General features: G+C 41.1%; 1 protein-coding gene across 1 annotated transcript; it reads right to left on the bottom strand.

Moving 5' to 3' along the window:
- Positions 1–8,325: 8,325 nt before the first annotated feature.
- On the bottom strand, positions 8,326–13,189 carry LOC139749249 (innexin inx2-like). Its single transcript, XM_071662983.1, has 5 exons — positions 12,711–13,189; positions 11,218–11,459; positions 10,491–10,712; positions 9,961–10,136; positions 8,326–9,346 (listed from the first exon to the last, which is right to left on the bottom strand). Exons 1-5 carry the CDS (start codon positions 13,077–13,079, stop codon positions 9,267–9,269), a joined length of 1,089 nt encoding a protein of 362 aa, XP_071519084.1. The 5' UTR covers positions 13,080–13,189; the 3' UTR covers positions 8,326–9,266.
- Between the last annotated feature and the right edge of the window lie 7,821 nt (positions 13,190–21,010).

Genomic DNA, 21,010 nt, shown 5'->3' on the forward strand with positions numbered 1-21,010 from the left:
AAAGATTTTGAGCGATCAGGACGTGAACATGCAGGAGGGTGAAAGGCATTCAAGGAATAGAGTGAATTGGAACGATGTGGTATACCGGGGTCGACGTGCTGTCAGTGGATCGAACCAGGGCATGTGAAGCGTCTGGGGTATACCATGGAAAGTTTTGTGGGGCCTGGATGTGGAATGGGAGGTGTGGTTTCGGTGTATTATACATGACAGCTAGAGACTGAGTGTGAACAAATGTGGCCTTTGTTGTCTTTTCCTAGGGCTACCTCGCGCGCATGTGAGGGGGAGGGGTTTGTCATTCCATATGTGGCGGGGTGGCGACGGGAGTGAATAAAGGCAGCAAGTATGAATTATATACATGTGTATATATATGTATATGTCTGTGTATGTATATATATGTATACGTTGAAATGTATAGGTATGTATATGTGCGTGTGTGGACGTGTATGTATGTATATACAAGTGTGTGTGGGTGGGTTGGGCCATTCTTTTGTCTGTTTCCTTCTGCTACTTGGCTAAAGCGGGGGACAGCGACAAAATATAATAAATAAATATATAAATGTGTGTGTGTGTGTGTGTGTGTGTGTGTGTAACTTCTGTTGTATTTCTAACAAACAATTTTAAGGTTCGAGCATAATGATCACACAATAGTCGACAACCACTGAATCCAAAGAATATATGAAAAATCCCACACACACACACACACACACACACACACACACACACACACACACACACACACACGGCCATGTACGTAATTAGGGTGTATGAGGTCTCAGAATTATCCTCAACACCTTAAGAAGAATTTAAAGATATTGTGGTTGGTAGATGACGTTGACGACCTTAATGACCCTGGTAGTTGATCAGCATAAAGACCAGAGATCACAGAAGTACTGAAGCAGCTATTGGTTGACATGTAGCATGAATAGCCAATAATGATTGACTGTAGATTTTGTGAGATTTATTGCGACAAGGATGGTTGGTTGGTTGTTTGTCCTTTAGGGCTAACGACTGTTAGTTTGAGTCATTAAGGTTGTCCACTTAACGATATATCCAGCAAGTGAAGGATCTTGAACACATTCTTCAGGAGTTGAGGATAAGTTGCAGACCGTATGTGCTGTTTTGTGGCCTCCAACAAGAAAGACAAAATTTGAGTAGGGTGGGTGTCACATGTAACGCCTTTACCTTCTGCATATTCTAACTTTTAAAGTTATTACAATTTTAAATTCAGTTTCAGTAATTTTCCTGAACATCGTTCATCGTCTCACTCATACGCGCTTCTCACACACACCTCCCAACTCCAGCCTTGGTTTCTTTTCTATTTGTGATGTATGAGTTCGTGTGTGGTGTTGGTCCGGGCGGGCTGGCGGGTGAGGGAGGCCTGGCTAGTCAGTGTCTTGGGACGACGCTGCCGGGCAGTCAAGGTTGGCCGGCGGCGTGACGCGCTGCCTCGCTATACTGATGATGATGATGTTTCCACATCTAACGTAATACATTTCATTACCGGCCCACATGCTGTTGTCAGGCGAAAATATATCAGGTGTTGAATTATAAGTGGTGGACAGGTGGTAAGGGCAAGGGGGGAACTACAGGAGAGTTTGGTGTGTGAGTTCGGGGTGAGGCGAATGGGAGAGGGGGGGGGGGGGTTAAAGGCGCTGGGCCGGGGGAAGGTGACCGGCCTCAGTCACGTCTGCATGTGAGGAATGTCTGCCACTCCCCCGCCACCACTGTAACCCGCCACCACCACCACTATTGCTGAACTCATTTATTTTCGTCTTGACTCAGATCAGTGTTACGTATAGACATACATGCCTATAGACATACAGGCACATACGTATGACATTATGGATAGAGTGAAAACTCGTCCTTCCCTCACCTTGACGTTTTTTTCTAGTCTAGGTTAGGTTGTGTTAGATTGTTAGATTAGGTTATACTTTATCCCTAATCTAAAATAATCTAACCTGACCTAACTTAACCTAGTCTATATAAACTAATAGATTGATTGGAGGAGGAGTTCATCAAAACTATCTGTCTCTTCATGTGTTATTTTCATTTATGTTTGGTTGTGGGCCTTGTATGTCATAGCTCCTGATGTTCTTTATTTCAGGAATGTATTACAATAATCTTTATTTTCGTTATTTGGGCATTAGGCCTATCATTAGTCCAAGGTCATTAAGGCTGTCAACGTTGTTATAACCAGCAGTCGAAAATTTTGACATCGTCTAAACCAAAAATCATTTATGTTGTTACACGAGATCACGATGATATTTTGTTTTCCTCACTAGTGTACCCTGCGCCGTGCTATGCTACGCTCTTCTATTGAAATTTATGCTCTTTCCCTTGTTTTGAACGGGACCAGGGCTCCCTGGGGCCGCTTGTTACCTTCCAATATCGATGTGTTGTGGTACTGAATGCAGTGGCGTATCTAGGATATGGTAGGTAGGGCAGGTGCCCTGAGCGCCACTTGAAGGGGGCGCCACTCAACAGGTTTGTTTTTTGACATATGCTGCCAGACTGACATTCTTAACGGTTTAATTTTGTGAGATAAAAAAAAAAGAAACGCCTACTTTTCAACTACAGTAATATTTTGCTACTATCAATTGCATTACCGCTTCTATATTACAATTTTGATCAAATAAGTCTTTAAGTCTTTAAGAGGTTATATAACTTTAGTTTGGTCTAAATCTTCAACAATTTATAATTACACTGTATATATATATATATATATATATATATATATATATATATATATATATATATATATATATATATATGTATATTTTATGTACATCCACTGTATGTACATTTTTAATCAAGCCTGGGGCGCAATTTCAGTGTTTGCCATAGGCGTTATTTCCCCTAGATACGCCCTTGACTGTATGCTCCATGCTTGCCCCTATCTACCGCCAGTTTTGCACACACTGTAAATCATCCGCTTGCCTCCACATCCCCCAGCAGTTGTACCCCCTGTACGCTCATTACCTGACTCTACCTACCCCAAGCTATTGTTCCCTTCACTCTCGAAACATAGAATATAATCAGTTGAATAAAATTATAAGTTAATACCCATGTGAATTTCTGTGGAAGCAGGTGATTGTTGTACGATGTCACGGCGGTAAAGTTAGCAGGTTAGTTAAGAGTCCCGCCGTATTGTAGAAGCATGTAATGCACTGGTGAAGCAAGCTTATCATTGACTGATGTATTGACAGGGCCATCATAGTGAAAATGCTATTGTTCTCAACGCTTTGCTCGTGTTATTAGGGTTCTCCTAGTGTTGCTAGGACGGCCAGAGTGATCCTAAGACTGCAGTAGTGCTAATGGGGTTGTCTTAGTTTTGCTAGGCCTGCCTTAGTGTTGCTTGGGCTGTCCTAGTGTTGCTAGGGCTGTCAGTGTTGTTTAGGATTGTCATAGTATTCTGAGGCTGCTCTAGTTTGGCCAAAAGTCCTCCCAGCGATAACACCGGTGGCGCCAGTGAGTTGTGCTGTGGGAATGAGCCGGCAGGTGAGGAGGGAGGCGCGCGAGGCAGCCAGCGTCACGTGACGGTGTTCCGGGCGGCGCGGAAATCACCGGAAGTGTGTAGCGCGCGCGGTAAGCGGTGGCCTCTGGCGGGAGGGGGACATGTATGTACGTACATACGTACGTGTTAGTTGGTTTAGGGTAGATGGCGGTTGACGGCGGCGTGGAGCTGGTAGTATTGGCAACGTTCTTTGTGAAACGCATTTTAGGTGTTCGTGAAGTGGAGGGGTGATCGTATGTGTGTGTGTGTGTGTGTGTGTGTGTGTGTGTGTGTGTGTGTGTGTGAAGATTCTGGCCTCGTGATTTGTGGACGTCCTGGAAATGCCATGGTGTGAAGGCTTTTTGTGCCCTCTCCTCCGCTCCTGCTCTACCTCCCTCTCCCCCGGGAAGTATGTTGTGGACGTACTCAAATACTTCGTCCATACATAACAGTCATCGATGGCGCTCACATTGAGAGGCTTGTATGTATCGTTAGGTTGGAGACGCTGTCACTTAACGGCAAACAACAGTTTCGTGTCCGTCGTTAACAAATTTATTGGAATTTTGAAATTCTTAAACACACGGATATATGCTTTAGATAAATAGATCTTTATATATATATTATCCCTGGGGATAGGGGAGAAAGAATACTTCCCACGTATTCCCTGCGTGTCGTAGAAGGCGACTAAAAGGGGAGGGAGCAGGGGGCTGGAAATCCTCCCCTCTCTTTTTTTTTAATTTTCCAAAGGAAGGAACAGAGAAGGGGGCCAGGTGAGGATATTCCCTCTAAGGCCCAGTCCTCTGTTCTTAACGCTACCTTGCTAACGCTGGAAATGGCGATTAGTATAAATATATATATATATATATATATATATATATATATATATATATATATATATATATATATATATTATTTATTTTGCTTTGTAGCTGTCTCCCGCGTTAGCGAGATAGCGCAAGGAAACAGACGAAAGAATAGCCCAGTCCACCCACATACACATGTATATACATATACATATACATATACATATACATGTATAGGAAAATCTGGGTAACACCAGGATTCTTTCTTAGAGAGGTCCTCAGGTCATCATGAATTGATAAACTGATAGTAGTTTTAAAAATAACACATGGATGCGAGGCATGTACGGAGGAGGGTGGATGTGTTGCAAATGAAATGTTTGAGGACAATATGTGGTGTCAGGTGGTTTGATCAAGTAGGTAGTGAAAGGGTAAGACAGATGTGTGGAAATATTGAGTGTGGTTGAGAGAGCAGAAGAGGGTGTGTTGAAATGGTTTGGACATATGGAGAGAATGAATGAGGAAAGACTGACAAAGAGGATATATGTGTCAGAGGTGGAGGGAACGAGAAGTGGGAGACCAAATTGGAGCTGGAAGGATGGAGTGAAAAAGATTTTGATCGATCGAGGCCTGAACATGCAGGAAGGTGAAAGACGTGCTGTCAATAGATTGAACCAGGGCATGTGAAGCGTCTGTGGTAAACATGGAAAGTTTTGTGGGGCCTGGATGTGGAAAGGGAGCTGTGGATTCGGTGCGTTACACATGACAGCTAGAGACTGAGTGTGAACGAATGTGGCCTTAGTTGTCTTTTCCTAGCGCTTCCTCACACGCGAGCGGGGGGAGGGGGGTGCCATTTCATGTGTGGCGGGGTGGCGACGAGAATGGATGAAGGCAGCAAGTATGAATATATACATGTGCATATATGTATATGTCTGAGTATGTATGTATACGTTGAAATGTATAGGTATGTATATGTGCGTGTGTGGGCGTTTATGTATATATATGTGTATGTGGGCGGGTTGGGCCATTCTTTCGTCTGTTTCCTTGCTAACGCGGGAGACTGCGAGAGTATGATATATATATATATATATATATATATATATATATATATATATATATATATATATATATATATACATCTCATGTATACATGAGATGTATAGATATGTGTATGTGCTGTATGTGGACGTGTATGTATATACATGTGTATGTGGGTGGATTGGGACTTTCTTTCGTCTGTTTCCTTACGCTACCCCGCTAATGCGGGAGACAGCGACAAAGCAAAATAAATAAATAAAATATATGATATATATATATATATATATATATATATATATATATATATATATATATATAAATATATAATCGCCGTTTCTCGTATTGGCAAGCTAGCGCCTTCCGTCAGTGCAATTGCATCACGCTGAACCACACGCACTACTGGAAGTCACATTGTTGAGATTACAGGGATCATGACCTTGGTCACAGATGACCCGAAGGGTCACGCCATCCTCATCCTACCAACACCTGCAGCATCACTGGAGGCTCCTTCCTCTCGCCTATAACTTGCGTCTCTCGTTATCAGTGACGCTTTCACATTCCAGATAGCAAGAGCTGTGTACCTTCATTGTAAATCTTCGACAATATTCCTTTATCACTGTATTATCTGTATTTCCAGCCTGACAACGCAGAGGTCAGAGGTAGAGAAGAATAACACCCTTCCCTTTTTCATATTAATACTGGAGAGCAAAACTAATATCATAATCTTTCCACGAAATTTTCGTCTTCCATTGTAGTTGAGTGTTAGGGCAACCCTGCGGTTCCCCCTATACACACCCTAACATGAGCCAGACACCTGTTTTATCGACCAGTCCCTTGGGAAGGATGAACAGCTGGGTGGACTGTGGACCGACCACCGTGATCAGGATTCGAACCTAAGTTGATTTGATCCTAGGCGGCCCATGATGGTCAGTAACGCTAACCGCTGCAACACGAGGCTTGTGTGTGTGTGTGTGTGTGTGTGTGTGTGTGTGTGGCTACAGTTAACAAGATATCTGACGTAGGTGCCCTATGGTTAGCTATACCCGAGTGCAGGATAGGCTAGGCTGTAGTTACAGCTCGAGGATTCTCTGTCGTCATCAGCTACGAATATCCTGTCACACAGATAACGCGCTGAACCTTAGTGTCGAGACGCAGTCAGAGATTAGACGTTCTTACCTCGTCCTCGTCTGTTAAAGTTATGACGCGAAATCGAAGGAGAAAATGAAAAATACCCTACATGTGACGATCGCACTATACGGTTGTAGTAAAGAATCATATAAAGCCAGATCTTGAACATCACCGTCCATACACATCTAACCAAGTGCTCCTTACGCAACTGTTACACATGGGACAATACTGGCACCCCGGTCACACACACCCAACCAGTGCCAGTAATGCAAGAAATTCAAACAACAGACCTTTAGGTGGTCTGGAGGCTGCCTGTGGTCGTGGAAGATATCAGACACTCACAGATTAATGTGGTAAAAGTTAAAAGTTATACAGATAACTCAAAGAGGATTACCTGCTAATCGTCATTTTGACAATGCAGATCCAAATGATGGTCTTCGACTTGAAACGAAATCTTCTAGTCTATTCTTAAACATGTCCATAGAACTGCTTTCAACCACTGTAACTGGCAGATTGTTCCATATGATGACAATCTTGTTGAGGAAAAAATATTTAAACTCACTCGTGATAAATTGTTTGTTCTCGAGTTAGTAGTATGATAAATTGTTCTCGAGTTAGTAGTATCCATCACTATGACTTAGATCAGACGAATCATGTCTTAAGTAACTTGATAGATCAAGATTATTGAAGCCTTGATAGATCAAGATTATTGAAGCCTTTGATCATTTTAAATACCTATATCACATCACTTCTTAACCTTTCTTTTCTAGGCTAAATAGATTCAAGTCGTTTAATCTGATCTTGTAAGATTTGTTTCTCAGTCCGGGAATCATCTTGGTCGCTCAGCGCTGTATTCTCTTCATTCTATGTCTTTTATTTTTGTTAGGTAGTGTGACCAAACTGAATACAGTACTCAAGATGCAGACCAACCAATGAACTGGACTTAAATTCGAAGGCTCTACCTGTGAGTCCCCAAGAAGGAAAGGTCATGTGCTCACACTCACACATGACCATCACAAGTTATATAGGTATTCAGTGAGAGCGACTTTGGTGTTATAGGTATCTTTAATAACTGAAGGAGGTCAGTTTTTTAAATCAGCGCCTACAACTTAATATTCATGGCCTTAATGACCCTAGTAGGTGAAATTCGTACAGACTAGATAAGCGATGCCCACCTTTACCCTTACATGTAACGTGACCAGAGGTGGAACCACAAGAGAGAGTTAGGATCTAATCCAGAACCTCAACAATGGTGTGATTATTTTCTCATCATGTTTATGATCATCTCACACATGACTGCCACCACATTGCTCAACACATCTACGTCTCCCACACAGTGTAGCGACAGAGCCTTTGTGAGCGAGACCTTGCGTCACCCCTGCTGACAACACTGGGTCCAGGATAAGGCTCTTTGTTTGTCGGTTCCTGAATGATGGTTACGGTGACACGACAGGTGTCAACCACCACTGAGGAGTGTGTGTGTGTGTGTGTGTGTGTGTGTGTGTGTGTGTGTGGCAGGCGACAAGTGCCACTTTTCTTGGAGTGCAATTACTGACACAGGTCTGAAATGTGTACCCAGGGTGCCGTTACTGGCACAGGCTGGTGCTTAAGTCACAGTGAGTGTATTACCGCTGATAATAATTAGTTGTTTATGGTGTGTTGTACTTCATCTGATAAATGTTGTTGTTGTTGCAATTAATCGCCTTCTGACTTCTCGTTAAGCCAGAAATCGTAAAACATAAACATGCCTGATTGCTACAAGTTATCTTAGCTTTTTATAAATAATCACACAAAACTCGGCGAAAACAAGGAACAGGAAGCAAACATTCCATTGCAATAAATGTACTGAAACTCAGAATGATGTAATCTTAATGTTTCATATATCGTTTATTTAGAAAAAAATATATACAATGCATTTTATTAACTTATATAAACAGTGGAAAAAAATACAGATTACAGAAAGACATCGCATCATACAGTGGACATACTCATGACATCACATTATACAGTGGACATACTCATGACATCACATCATACAGTGGACATACTCATGACATCACATCATACAGTGGATATACTCATGACATCACATTATAGAGTGTACATACTCATGACATCACATTATACAGTGGACATACTCATGACGTCACATCATACAGTGGACATACTCATGACATCACATCATACAGTGGACATACTCATGGCATCACATCATACAGTGGACATATTCATGACATCACATCATACAGTGGACATATTCATGACATCACATCATACAGTGGACATAGTCGTGAAAACTTGTACATAACAGACATTGTGAGTGGCTGGTGCCTGCCTGACCTTAGTCTGCTATTCTTCGGTACAGTTGATATCAGGGTAATCATTCTCTGATGAAATGGCAGCATCATGAATATTTCGGTTTAAGATGTACAGATAAGTTGCCTAACACAAAATATAAACAGCTTTTAAAGTTATACAAATATAATTGGAGGGTCTTAAGGAAACTCGAGAAATTTGAATTATTATGAGGCTGAAGTTGATAACAGTATTCTGGTTATCGTCAAAGTTCCGTTATCTACACCGTAACACACACACACACACACACACACACACACACACACACACACACACACACACATCGATCATTTCTACTCCTCTTATAATTTTCGAATGTATTTTCAGAAGCGATGTGTCAACTCTCAGCTCCATTCCCTGCTGGGTGTCGGAGACACAACGTAATAACAATTTGTCTGCTGAGAAGCTGCTGTTGTTATATAGTTCCACCTGACTGACTAACTGTCAGATCTCTACTGTGTTTCTTTCGTCTGAAGGTCTCGGGCCAATTCTTCCATGAACTCCTTGTAGATCAATGCGTCCATGTTCTTTCCTGGAAATATATGACAATATACGTATATATAAACATGTGATTGTTTGGACAATCACATGTTTACCAAATGGCGTCCCAGCTTCGTCTTTTCGATGTATATCAACTGACTGTTATATTTCTCTCTTGTGTCTCCCCTGATGATGTGATTATTACACGAAAGTGCAATTGGGAACTTTTCGTGTTTCATTTTCTGCGTGGACTCATAGGAATATCTTGATCACACGCAAAATTGTGATCCTTTCCAATATATATATATATATATATATATATATATATATATATATATATATATATATATATATATATATGTATATATCAGTATCTTTTTAATCTTCAGTTATATGAAATTCATCATAATTTTTCTGACATTTACAGAAAAAAAAGAAAACTAGGCATAACTTTTTTGTAACGGTAACGAATATAATGAGACATGGGTCATCTACATAGTGAGATTCTATGTTTTCTTAATCATGTTCGGCCCCGAAAAAGGAATTCTCCTTTTGGTAATTATAACTTAACCAAAAGGCCATAAAGCCCTTGGCAGTTAATATCCCTGAAGCTTAACTAACGTGAGGAAGTTTGCCTACTGAACCAACGACGGAAACCAAACTTACCTAATTGAAAAAGAAGAAACCAGTCCCCGACCTGACACTTGCGAACGATGGATTCCACGGTGATGGCGGACACAAGACGAGACTTGGTGCGCAGTAGCATCCTCCTCATCCATGGTGTGAATGTGGTCATACGATATATGAGACCCAAGCCAGAGATCATAGCCACAATGATTAACCTGACGCCAGACATCAAAATCATTTTGATAATGTATGAAGTAAACTGTTTCAATAATCCAAACTCAGTAAACAAACAGAGATTGGAAATACATTACAAGAGTGGAAAGGTGATTCTTTGGAACTTAATGAGATATGATAAGTTAAATACCATACGATGTTGTTATGTACATCTCGTCATCAATAAACTGACTGTTAGACGAGAAAAGATACCCAGCAGGAGTGGAAGTTGGTTATATATATATATATATATATATATATATATATATATATATATATATATATATATGTGTGTGTGTGTGTGTGTGTGTGTGTGTGTGTGTGTGTGTGTGCATAATACAGACTTAAAAACTCACCAAAACCAAAGGAATATGAAGATTTTCTCGCTGACGATATTTAGTGGCAAAACACAGAGGCCATCAAACTTCTCCTTACTTCCACTGGCGCCAAACTTATGGAAGGTACATTTGGTCACCTTGGGGAACACTTCATCCATCGGATCGTGCCGGGAACCGAACTCTTGTTCGCTGAAAGCAACCACTCGTGACCCATAAGTAGTAAACTGGTAACCCAAGAATCTGCCAAGTGAAATGATGATGTTATTGCCAATGTTATTTTACTGCTACCGTTTACTGATTATTGCGTAAACAAAAAGCAGACATAATGTACACACCACCTATTGTCACTCCTTAAACTTCAGGCCAGACAAACATTAAAAGAATTAGATAGCAGAAAGTATTGTTCGAAGAATACTAGTACTTGTGATGTATCCTGCCGAAGGACTGAGGAGGAAAATAGAAGAAAATAGTTGTACTAAAACCGACGAAGATCATGAAGAGAGAAGAGTTTGGACACCATACAACGAGAGAGCTTATAACGAAGATAAAACCGGAAGCCACAGATCAGATAATATATCAAGGAACACGTATGATAACTCCACTGCGGCTCCGAGGTGGAAAGGCAGTTATATAGACTTCTGAAGTTCCAGTGCCTTCAGGAATACAAGGAAGGCATGACATCAGCAGAGACTATAATGACCCCAGTATAGCGGGCAGACCTGACCCATAGGTCCATCATACGCACCTGTCAATGAAGTAAATCTGGCCGATGACGTTGATGAAGTTGAGGACCTCACAGGCAAAATATCTAAAAGCGTAGGCGTTGTGGTTGTGAAGGTTGCGAGTGAAGTAGTCAGTCAGTATGGCTTTGCGTGCCTCCTTAGCTTCGTCGTCCACGATGGGAGAATCCAGCTGGGAGACTAACATCTTGACCTTGCCTCCTTCCCACATCTTCCACAGATAACGTGGCAGATAAAAGAAGATTGCCTGCAAGATAAGGTCTCCATGTACCATCACCGTCCTCCCGACAAGTTAACTACAGACATGACTACATTTTATTGTTTTGAAGGAAGGATATATCAACATCTGTCGATAATATACATCAATACCTCAACCACAAGGGTTCCATCAGCTATTGAACACAACGTCAGTCCCATCCCACATCCCACGTTAAGGTCTTCTCCCACATTGCTTTTGATTGTCCCACGTTAAGTATCGACTAACTCCGGGTTGTGTTGGCCACACTGCCACTCCCTCGCCCATGCCCACCTCTGTGTCGTTTCCGTTGAACTTTTTATCTTTTTTCACGTGTTTACCGTGTGATCTTCCGATCGACGCTTGACCTCTCTCTCTCTCTCTCTCTCTCTCTCTCTCTCTCTCTCTCTCTCTCTCTCTCTCTCTCTCTCTCTCTCTCTCTCTCTCTAGGAAAGGTAACGTGAGCCTAATATAACACATGTCTTCCAAACATGTTAATATCGTACATATAAGAAACTTAACTACCTCAGCCGTGATTCAAAGTACAGGCCTCGAGGTCGCGGCATTGTTATGTTGTCATAGTTTCAGAGTTGAGTGAGTAGTACCGTAGCTGTGACAAGTCAACTAATGACACCAACATGTCCTGCCCTGAGGGAGGATATCTACCGGTAAACAAGTACGTCATGTGACATCATCACACCAAACCTGAAACATGAATTATTATCTTTTTTAGAAAACCTCGTTATTTACATTTAGACGATCTTAGCTCTTCATGACTGGAGGACTTCAAGAAGAAAAAAGAAATAGAATGAATTAGGTAAATATATACCGCAAAAATGGCTGCACCAGAACCTAACAGATGTATTCCCCTCATGATAAAAGTCTGTGATGATGTCATCAAATCCGACAAAATTTGTTACTTCCTCGTTTTCCAGCAAATGCTGGAAGCAAAGGCCATAAAGGAGTGAGGGTGAGTATGACGTAAGGATTCTCTTCCACAACCTTCGGAAGATGTTCAAATGTTATCAACTGTTGTTGATCACCTAAAACTGACGGCATCAGTGACTTTGGCAGAGGATGGGCATAAAACCCACGTAACCAATCAACAAATTTATTCTAAAACCATTTCATCAACTTACCACTTTCTTACGTATTCTTGATCATCACTTGTTAACAACCATTCAGTACAAAAAATATATCAATAAAATGCCGCCCCTAACTATCGGGCCAAATTAAAAATATCAATGAAGAATTAATACTCACCTGTAGATACAAGAAGAGGGTGATCCACTGGTAATACTTGTGATGTTTGACCTCATGTTTGTCACTGTGGCCGGGGATGGTTTCTGGGGCGACCCCCGGGTGAGCAACTTCACTACCAATCTGGGCACCAGTCAAGCTGGGTATAGTATAGGTACTGTGGATCCAGCAAAATGTGTCCATAATCTTGGGTTCGACTTTATCCACGATACAGTCGATGGGGTCGCCGAAATATTGCTTCTGTGTTAACAGTAAGCTGAACGCCACCATGATGAACATGGTCGCCTTGTAATGTAACCGGAATACGTTATTGTCGATGTGGACAGAATCCACCTTGAGCAGGTTCCGTATACCAGAGAACACGTCATGCATGGTGGCGGTCCTGCTGGCCTGACTCTGGTGATCAAGTGATCAGAACGACGACCGAATCCCGTCTGCTGCCGTCGCCAGCCTGGCACTCCTGCCGCGCTCGCCCCTGCAACTACTCTTATGCTCACCGGAAACACCATAAAATTCTGTGAACACTTAGTTACTCCTTCGTGATTTATATTTAGTGAAGAAAATTGTATATAGACAACATGAATTTGGTGTAATGAAGTATAAATATTTGTAGTCCTTGAGTCTGATCTTATTTTGATAGTTGAAAAGAACATGACCAGGGTTAAGCAGGTCGCCACACACCCTCCTTGTTGGCGACGCTTCTACGGTATCTATATTCCCCTCACCCATCAGCAGGGGAGTCCCACTGGGGACTTTCCAGTGGTGATCTCGAGATTATTTAGATTTAAAAAGCTTTATTAGTGATTTCCAAAAGTCATTTTGAAAATCAGAATATTGTTTGATTCTTTTCTTCTTGCAACCCTTAACTACCCAAAGAAATTTTAGTTTTACTAATGACGAATTTATAAATGAAATAATATAAGAAAACCAGACTACAAGCTGCTGGCCACTACAGTACAGTCATCCTGGTGCCACATGAGAGCAACCACCTGTATTCCGCTCACAGATATAATAGTTTTGTTCATACAATGGTGACCGAGATAGAACTGGTATGATTTTTATATTTTTTCACAAAACATCACTGATGTATATGCGTGATGTATACAGTCACTACCATTACATGCTTCTTGGAAGCATAACTTGTTGCAGCTAACTCCTGAGTTAGAAGACCATTCTAACTCTTTTAACTATTGTTTTGTTTCTCTCGCTTCCGGTTTCTGCCTAGTCTTTCAGACTCTCCTTGACTTTCACTGTCTTAAACAGATCCCATTACATTTTTTCATCACCGAAGCAACTTTCACGGTTCAAGATGCACTGGTGATCTGTAGTATGACTCGCCTCTCCTCCTCTCTCAGGATGTTCGTGAAACTTTTGTCGTGTCGCTCTCCATACGTACTAGATGACAGACCCTGACACAAACCTTTGCTTTCTAAACTTTCTTCTTTTGGCTTATTCTGCATCTCTCTTGTTTCCTCCTGCATAGCTTCCTCTTTGGTCGGCCCAGTGCAGCAGTCCTTGATGGAGAACTTTCTCCATCTTCCATCATCAGTAGCGTTCTTGAGAGTTCTGACCTATAGCCAACTCTTTTTCTTCTCTCCAAGATCATATGATCATTTATCTTGAAATTATCTCCCAATTATTATCTTGACGTCTGTAGTTGGAAAACTTATGGAAATCATCATTCGAGACGGAATTGTAAACCATGAGGACCATCACTTAAAAAACGATTCCCTACCTGGTTTTCGACGAAATCGCTCATGTCTGACATACCTGCTTAATTTTCTTATTGATATATTCACCATGTATGATAAAAGTAATACAGTTGATGTCATCTATCTAAGTCTTCAGAATGCATTTGATAAAGTTCCGCATCAAAGGTTGCTAGAAAATGTGAAGTCACATGATATTGCCGAAGTTGTACTCAGGTGGGTAGGAAATTAGTTGACTGGTCGTAACGGTCAGTCCTCAGAATAGTTAGACGTAATAAGTGGAGTGTCACAGGGATCAATCATAGGACCATTCTCTTTTTCATAAATGAATGTACTAATGGTATTGATAATGGACTGCGCTGTAAGATATCAAAATTGGCGGATGATACAAAGCCTCAAACTGACATAACAAACTGATGGACTGGATCATAGATGGCAAATGAATTTTGATATCGATAAGCGCAAAGTTTTACATATCAGCAGTTAAAATGTAAAGGAAAGCTAATGTATGATTTCTTTTGAACTAAAGGTAAATTGGAAAAACACATAGTCGTAATAATCTGAGTGACCTAAAAACAAGTAAACAGTGAAAATGAGCGAACAAAATTCTGGGATTTATATGTAGGGCTTTCATATTTAAGTCCAGGTAAATCAAGCTTACTCTTTACAATTTACTAGCGAATCCTTACTTTCAATAATGTGTTCAGTTTTGGTCCCCCTCAAAAAAAGACAACATGAGCATCGAGCTACCAAAATGACTCCCGGACTGGAAAATAAGTCTTATAAAAGCCAACTAAACGACTTTAATCTGTTTGATGTAGTAAAGAAAATGTGAAGAGGTGATCTAATACAAGTATTCATATCTTTTTTCATGCTGAGTAAAAGTATGGGGTCTGGATATTACTTTAGGACCATTACGTTCTATAACACCGTGTAACGCAATTTTTATTCCTGGGTAGTAAGTGATATTTTCTAATTGCTTATGCGTAAAAAGTAGACAAAAAGGTAATCACTACCTTCAAACTTTTCTTTGTGACCAGGAAATCTACCCATTTCCAGTTGGACAACGGGCGAATTTGTACATTTTTATTCATTAAGTCAGAAAATGTACGAATAAAAATTAACATGTATTTACGCTAATGTTAAACAAAAGTGATCACAAAGATTTAGAAGTGAGTAGTTTTTCGAGACTTACGATTGTCCTGTAAATCATTTATATGACTCAGACGCCAGATATGATCTGCCATCATGTTCTCGTTATACGTTCCTGAGTAGCGGTTTTCAAAGTCCAGTATATCCTAGTGGAAGCGCTCGCCTTGCTCCTCCGAATGCGCTCCCATGTTCTAGAATTTATCAAGATGAGGGTCAAGGATATGGTATCTGAGGAACATCCTGCAGCCCATTTTGCCGTAGTTCTTCGCCATAGTCTCAACCAGCTCCACATAGTGTTCGGCCTTGTGATTGTCCAGGAAACCACGACTCACTGTGACAAAGCTGTACCAAGCTGCTTCCTCCTTCCTAGTGAGCTTCTTGGGAATTCCTTGCACTCCAGGATCTTCTTTATCTGTGGTCCCACGAAGACACCGGCTTTGACCTTTGCCTCAGACAACTTAGGGAAGAAGTCTTGAAGGTACTTGAAGGCTGCAGACTCCCTATCTAGAGCCGCGACAAATTGTTTCATAAGGCCTAATGTTATGTGCAGTGGTGGCACTAACACCTTCCGGGATCCACCAGTGGCTCGCATTTGACGTTCTTCATCCTCACATAGAATTCGGTCCGCTATGGCCAGTCCCGCCTGTGGTAGTGCGCCGCAGTGTCCCTGCTGTCCCGAAGGCAAAGATAGCTGGAAAACTTGCTAAAACCTGCCAGCTGTACTCATCATACTTTAAGGCGTCTGGCAAAGTCTTAACAGTGTTGTATTGTTCTTTGAGGTGCACCGAGTGAGCCAGGGGAAGAGACGGGTACTTGTTCCCGTATGGAGCAGCACGGCTTTGAGGCTCCTGGGAGAGCTGTCAATATAGAGGCGCCACTCGCTCGGGTTGAAGGCGATTCCTATTGCCTGGAACAGACCGGTTACATTGTGGCAGAAGCGGAGCCCATCTTAACGGGTTAAGAAGCTGGAAAAACCTAGGTGACGCTTCCTCTGATCTGCGATCTGCACACTTTCATCCAACAGGTTCCACCGCTTGAGCCCAGACGTCAAAAGCTCTGCACTGGACTTTGTGAGACCAAGATCTCTGATCAAGTCGTTGAGGTATGTTTGATTGGGGAAGTATGGGTTTCTCTCCTCAGCCGCAACTCTGAAATTGGATCTACAACGTCTTCCTCCTCCTCTGACAACTATTTACATTACTGCAAACTTCTAGAAAGTTGTATGTCAGCTACTCAGCACTGAATCTATTCGCAATGTTCTGAAAAATATGTAAACTTCAAAATATCAGTCCTGATCACAAAACCAGTATCAAGGGAATAATAGCCATTTTCTGTACTTTTTCGGCATAATCACTTATAAAATAACACTTTTTACTAGGGAAAAGGTAAGAAAAATTTACACTGCAATATAAATGAATATTTCATGATTATACTCTATTCGTCATTATACGTTATCTGTCGGCTCAACGAAACCATTATAGAATTACGTACGCTACTATTTAAAGCAAGGAAGCTTTTCATTATATTCTAGTTTCAAATATACAACTTTCTTGGCCCCTGCAGGTTTCCCATTTTTCTTCAATATAGACATTGTGTGAGACGCATGTACTTCTTCCACTACATACAATTACCTATTTGTACTATACGGGGAGGTACTTCTGCTCTGGTGGGGTTCCATCCACTTGATATTGTATCATATAAACTGATGTATGCTGTTCACCACATTCACAATTTCATCTTTACTACAATCACTCAGTGATCTTATGGTATAAAACTACGACTTTACATCTTGACTAACAAGTTTCTTCTTACCTTCATCTTGTGGACTCTGCTATTTCTTGTATCGCTTTTTCTTGTATTGCATCTTACGATAACTGTTCACTCTGACACCATCAGACTAGTTTAAAAACACGTTATGATCAGATCATCACCCACTCTTTTCTCTTCCATAATGGTTAGATTTAAGGCTTCTAGCCTTTCCCTGAAACTCCGTTCTCGTAATACTTTGATGCTGTGTTCCGGACCTTCTCTATTAGTTCTTTGCGCTTCTGTAGATGTTCTGACCCAACTTAAGGAGTATGTTCCAGTTTGACTTCATTAAGGATATGAAGAGGTTGCTGTATAGCTTTACCTGTGTATTTATGTTATTGACTTGGAATGTGGGTTATTAAGTCTAGCATGGATCCTATGGAACCGCTAACATTCCCACAAGTCCGTCATTCATTACATAACACATATTAATAAGCACAAGTTTGATCCTCGTGGACATTGGAGGCAATTACACATCAAGGTAGTTTATAATAACATCCCCAGGAGGTTGTCTCCACTACATGTTACAACGCCGTTGAAATGCATTCTTCTGCTGGAGGCAGATGGCAACTTTTTTTTCCTTGTAGCTGGGGGCAGGGGGTGGGATTAATGGCTGTCAACAATTAAAGTCATTGAACTATATTTTATATCGTACGTGGAGCATTAAAATGATACTTTGTTCTCGGCCAACCCGGGGGATGTGTGTCTGAACGGCCGCAGGGAAAGACGATATGACTAAAGGATCAGTGCTTTGTTGAGGTGTGGAGTTTGGGAAGGGTTTGTTGGAGGGTCGTTAGGAGTGCAGTGAGAAAAAGATAAAAAAGAAAAAAAGGGAAGTGGGAAGATAGCAGGAATATGGTCAAATTTACAGACGACACGAAACTGCTAGAAGCCGACACGTGTGTAGCATTTGCAGTGCTGCAGGATATCGTGGTAGATGTTGTATGTTGCTAGTGATTAGTAAATTGGTTAATTATTTTATCATTGTTTGCCCTTATATCTTTGTGACTTTCGAAAATATGTTCAGTAATCACATATCTACAGGATACGCCTTATTCACTTATACAAATAAATATGATATAGTTCCACAAAGGAAAGTTAATACAAAAATGAAATGAGAGAATCTGAAAAAAAATGTAGAAAATTGAAAGCAGAAGACATGAAACTTTAAGCATAAAATTTTTAGTCAACATAAAGACAAACGTGTTGACCTTGTGATATGATGTATTTTCGTTGTTATCAGCAGACGGGAGTCATAAGTTAATATCAGGATCAAACAACATAATATTGTACAAACAATCAAAAAGATTTATCTTTTTTTGTGATTACCTCTCAACATTTTAATATTTTGCCATTTTTTTTTCCAAAGCATTTATTTTCATATGTCCATTTGTGTTAGTCAGTGAGTTAGACTTGTGACGGCCGTATGTTAAGCCTATTTACTAAGTTTGGAACAGACCCAAATTTGATCAATTCATCAGACAACACCGACAGTTGTAACGTTATTCATTTCCATTGTCTCTCCTCAGTAGCCGAATCATTTGTGAATTTGAATCACAGCTGTAGTATCTGATAGTGTGGAGTGAACCATAGTAAAACGCCATCCTGTCAGCCTAGGATATAAAATGTAATTCAGGCATCTAGACTCATGCCGCTCCGATATAACTTGCGTTGGATTGTTTAGTAGCCATCTCTAGTTTACACGTGTGCACACACACACACACACACAAAATCAGCACAAACCTGATAATCAGATAAGCAATAGCACATAGAGAAAGAATAAGTTTACAAACTAACTACTTCATTCATGTGTGTATATATATATATATATATATATATATATATATATATATATATATATATATATGTGTGTGTGTGTGTGTGTGTGTGTGTGGAGGAGGGTGGATGTGTTGGAAATGAGATGTTTGAGGACAATATGTGGTGTGAGGCGGTTTGATCGAGTAAGTAATGAAAGGGTAAGAGAAATGTGTGGTAACAAAAAGAAAGTGGTTGAGAGAGCAGAAGAGGGTGTGTTGAAATGGTCTGGTCACTTAGAATGAGTGAAGAAAGACTGACAAAGAGGATATAAGTGTCAGAGTTGGAGGGAACGAGGAGAAGTGGGAGATCAAATTGGAGGTGAAAGGATGGAGTGAAAAAGATTTTGAGCGATCGGGGCCTGAACATGCAGGAGGGTGGAAGGTGTGCAAGGAATAGAGTGAATTGGAGCGATGTGGTACACCGGGGTCGACGTGCTGTCAATGGATTGAACCATGGCATGTGAAGTGTCTTCGGTAAACCATGGAAAGTTTTTGTGGGGCCTAGATGTGGAAAAGGAGCTGTGGTTCCGGTGCATTACACATGACAGCTAGAGACTGAGTGTGAACGAATGTGGCCTTTGTTGTCTTTTCCTAGCGCTACCTCGCGCGCGGGCGGGGGAAGGGGGGTGCCATCTCATGTGTCACGGGGTGGTGACGGGAATGGCTGAGGGCAGCAAGTATGAATATATACATGTGTATATATGTATTTATCTGTGTATGCATATGTATGTATACATTTGAAATGGATAGGTATGTATATGTGCGAGTGTGGGCGTGTATATATGCACCCATTGCATATGTGTGGGTTGAGCTTCTTTCGTCTGTTTCCCTGCGCTACCTATCCATATATACATACCTATACATCTCAACGTATACATATATATACACACAGACATATACACATCCCATTCCTCCCCCACTCCCCTTTCGTCCTTTTTCCATTCTGTATTCAGTCTCTCCTGGTACTTCCACACACAAGTCTCCTTCCCAAGCTCACTTTCTCTCACCACTCTCTTCACCCCAACATTCTCTTTCTTTTCTGAAAACCTCTACAAATCTTCACCTTCGCCTCCACAAGATAATGATCAGACTTCCCTCCAGTTGCACCTCTCAGCACATTAACATCCAAAAGTCTCTCTTTCGCGCGCCTATCAATTAACACGTAATCCAATAACGCTCTCTGGCCATCTCTCTTACTTACATACGTATACTTATGTATATCTCTCTATATAAACCAGGTATTCCCAATCACCAGTCCTTTTTCAGCACATAAATCTACAAGCTCTTCACCATTTCCATTTACAACACTGAACACCCCATGAACACCAATTATTCCCTCAACTGCCACATTACTCACCTTTGCATTCAAATCACCCACCACTATAACCAGTCTCCTGCATCAAAACTACTAACACACTCACTCAGCTGCTCCCAAAACACTTGCCTCATGATCTTTCTTATGCTCAGGTGCATATGCACCAATAATCACCCATCTCTCTCCATCCACTTTCAGTTTTATCCATATCAATCTAGAGTTTACTTTCTTACACTCTTTATCACATACTCCCACCACGCCTGTTTCAGTAGTGCTACTCCTTCCCTTGCTCTTGTCCTCTCACTAACCCCTGACTTTACTACCAAGACATTCCCAAACCACTCTTCCCCTTTACCCTTGAGCTTCGTTTCACTCAAGAGCCAAACATCCAGGTTCCTTTCCTCAAACATACTACCTATCTCTCCTTTTTTCTCATCTTGGTTACATCCACTCACATTTAGACACCCCAATCTGAGCCTTCGAGGAGGATGAGCATTCCCC

Source organism: Panulirus ornatus, chromosome 6 (assembly GCF_036320965.1).
Source record: "Panulirus ornatus isolate Po-2019 chromosome 6, ASM3632096v1, whole genome shotgun sequence".
In the NCBI taxonomy this organism is placed as follows: Eukaryota; Metazoa; Arthropoda; class Malacostraca; order Decapoda; family Palinuridae; genus Panulirus; species Panulirus ornatus.

Coding starts and splice junctions, on each gene's coding strand:
- LOC139749249 (XM_071662983.1), bottom strand. CDS start 13,079: ATGCATGACGTGTTCTCTGGTATACGGAACCTGCTCAAGGTGGATTCT. Junction 11,460..12,710: donor CCCTCTTCTTGTATCTACAG/GTGAGTATTAAT, acceptor CTTATCTTGCAG/GCAATCTTCTTTTATCTGCC. Junction 10,137..10,490: donor TTCATATTCCTTTGGTTTTG/GTGAGTTTTTAA, acceptor GTCTGGCGTCAG/GTTAATCATTGTGGCTATGA.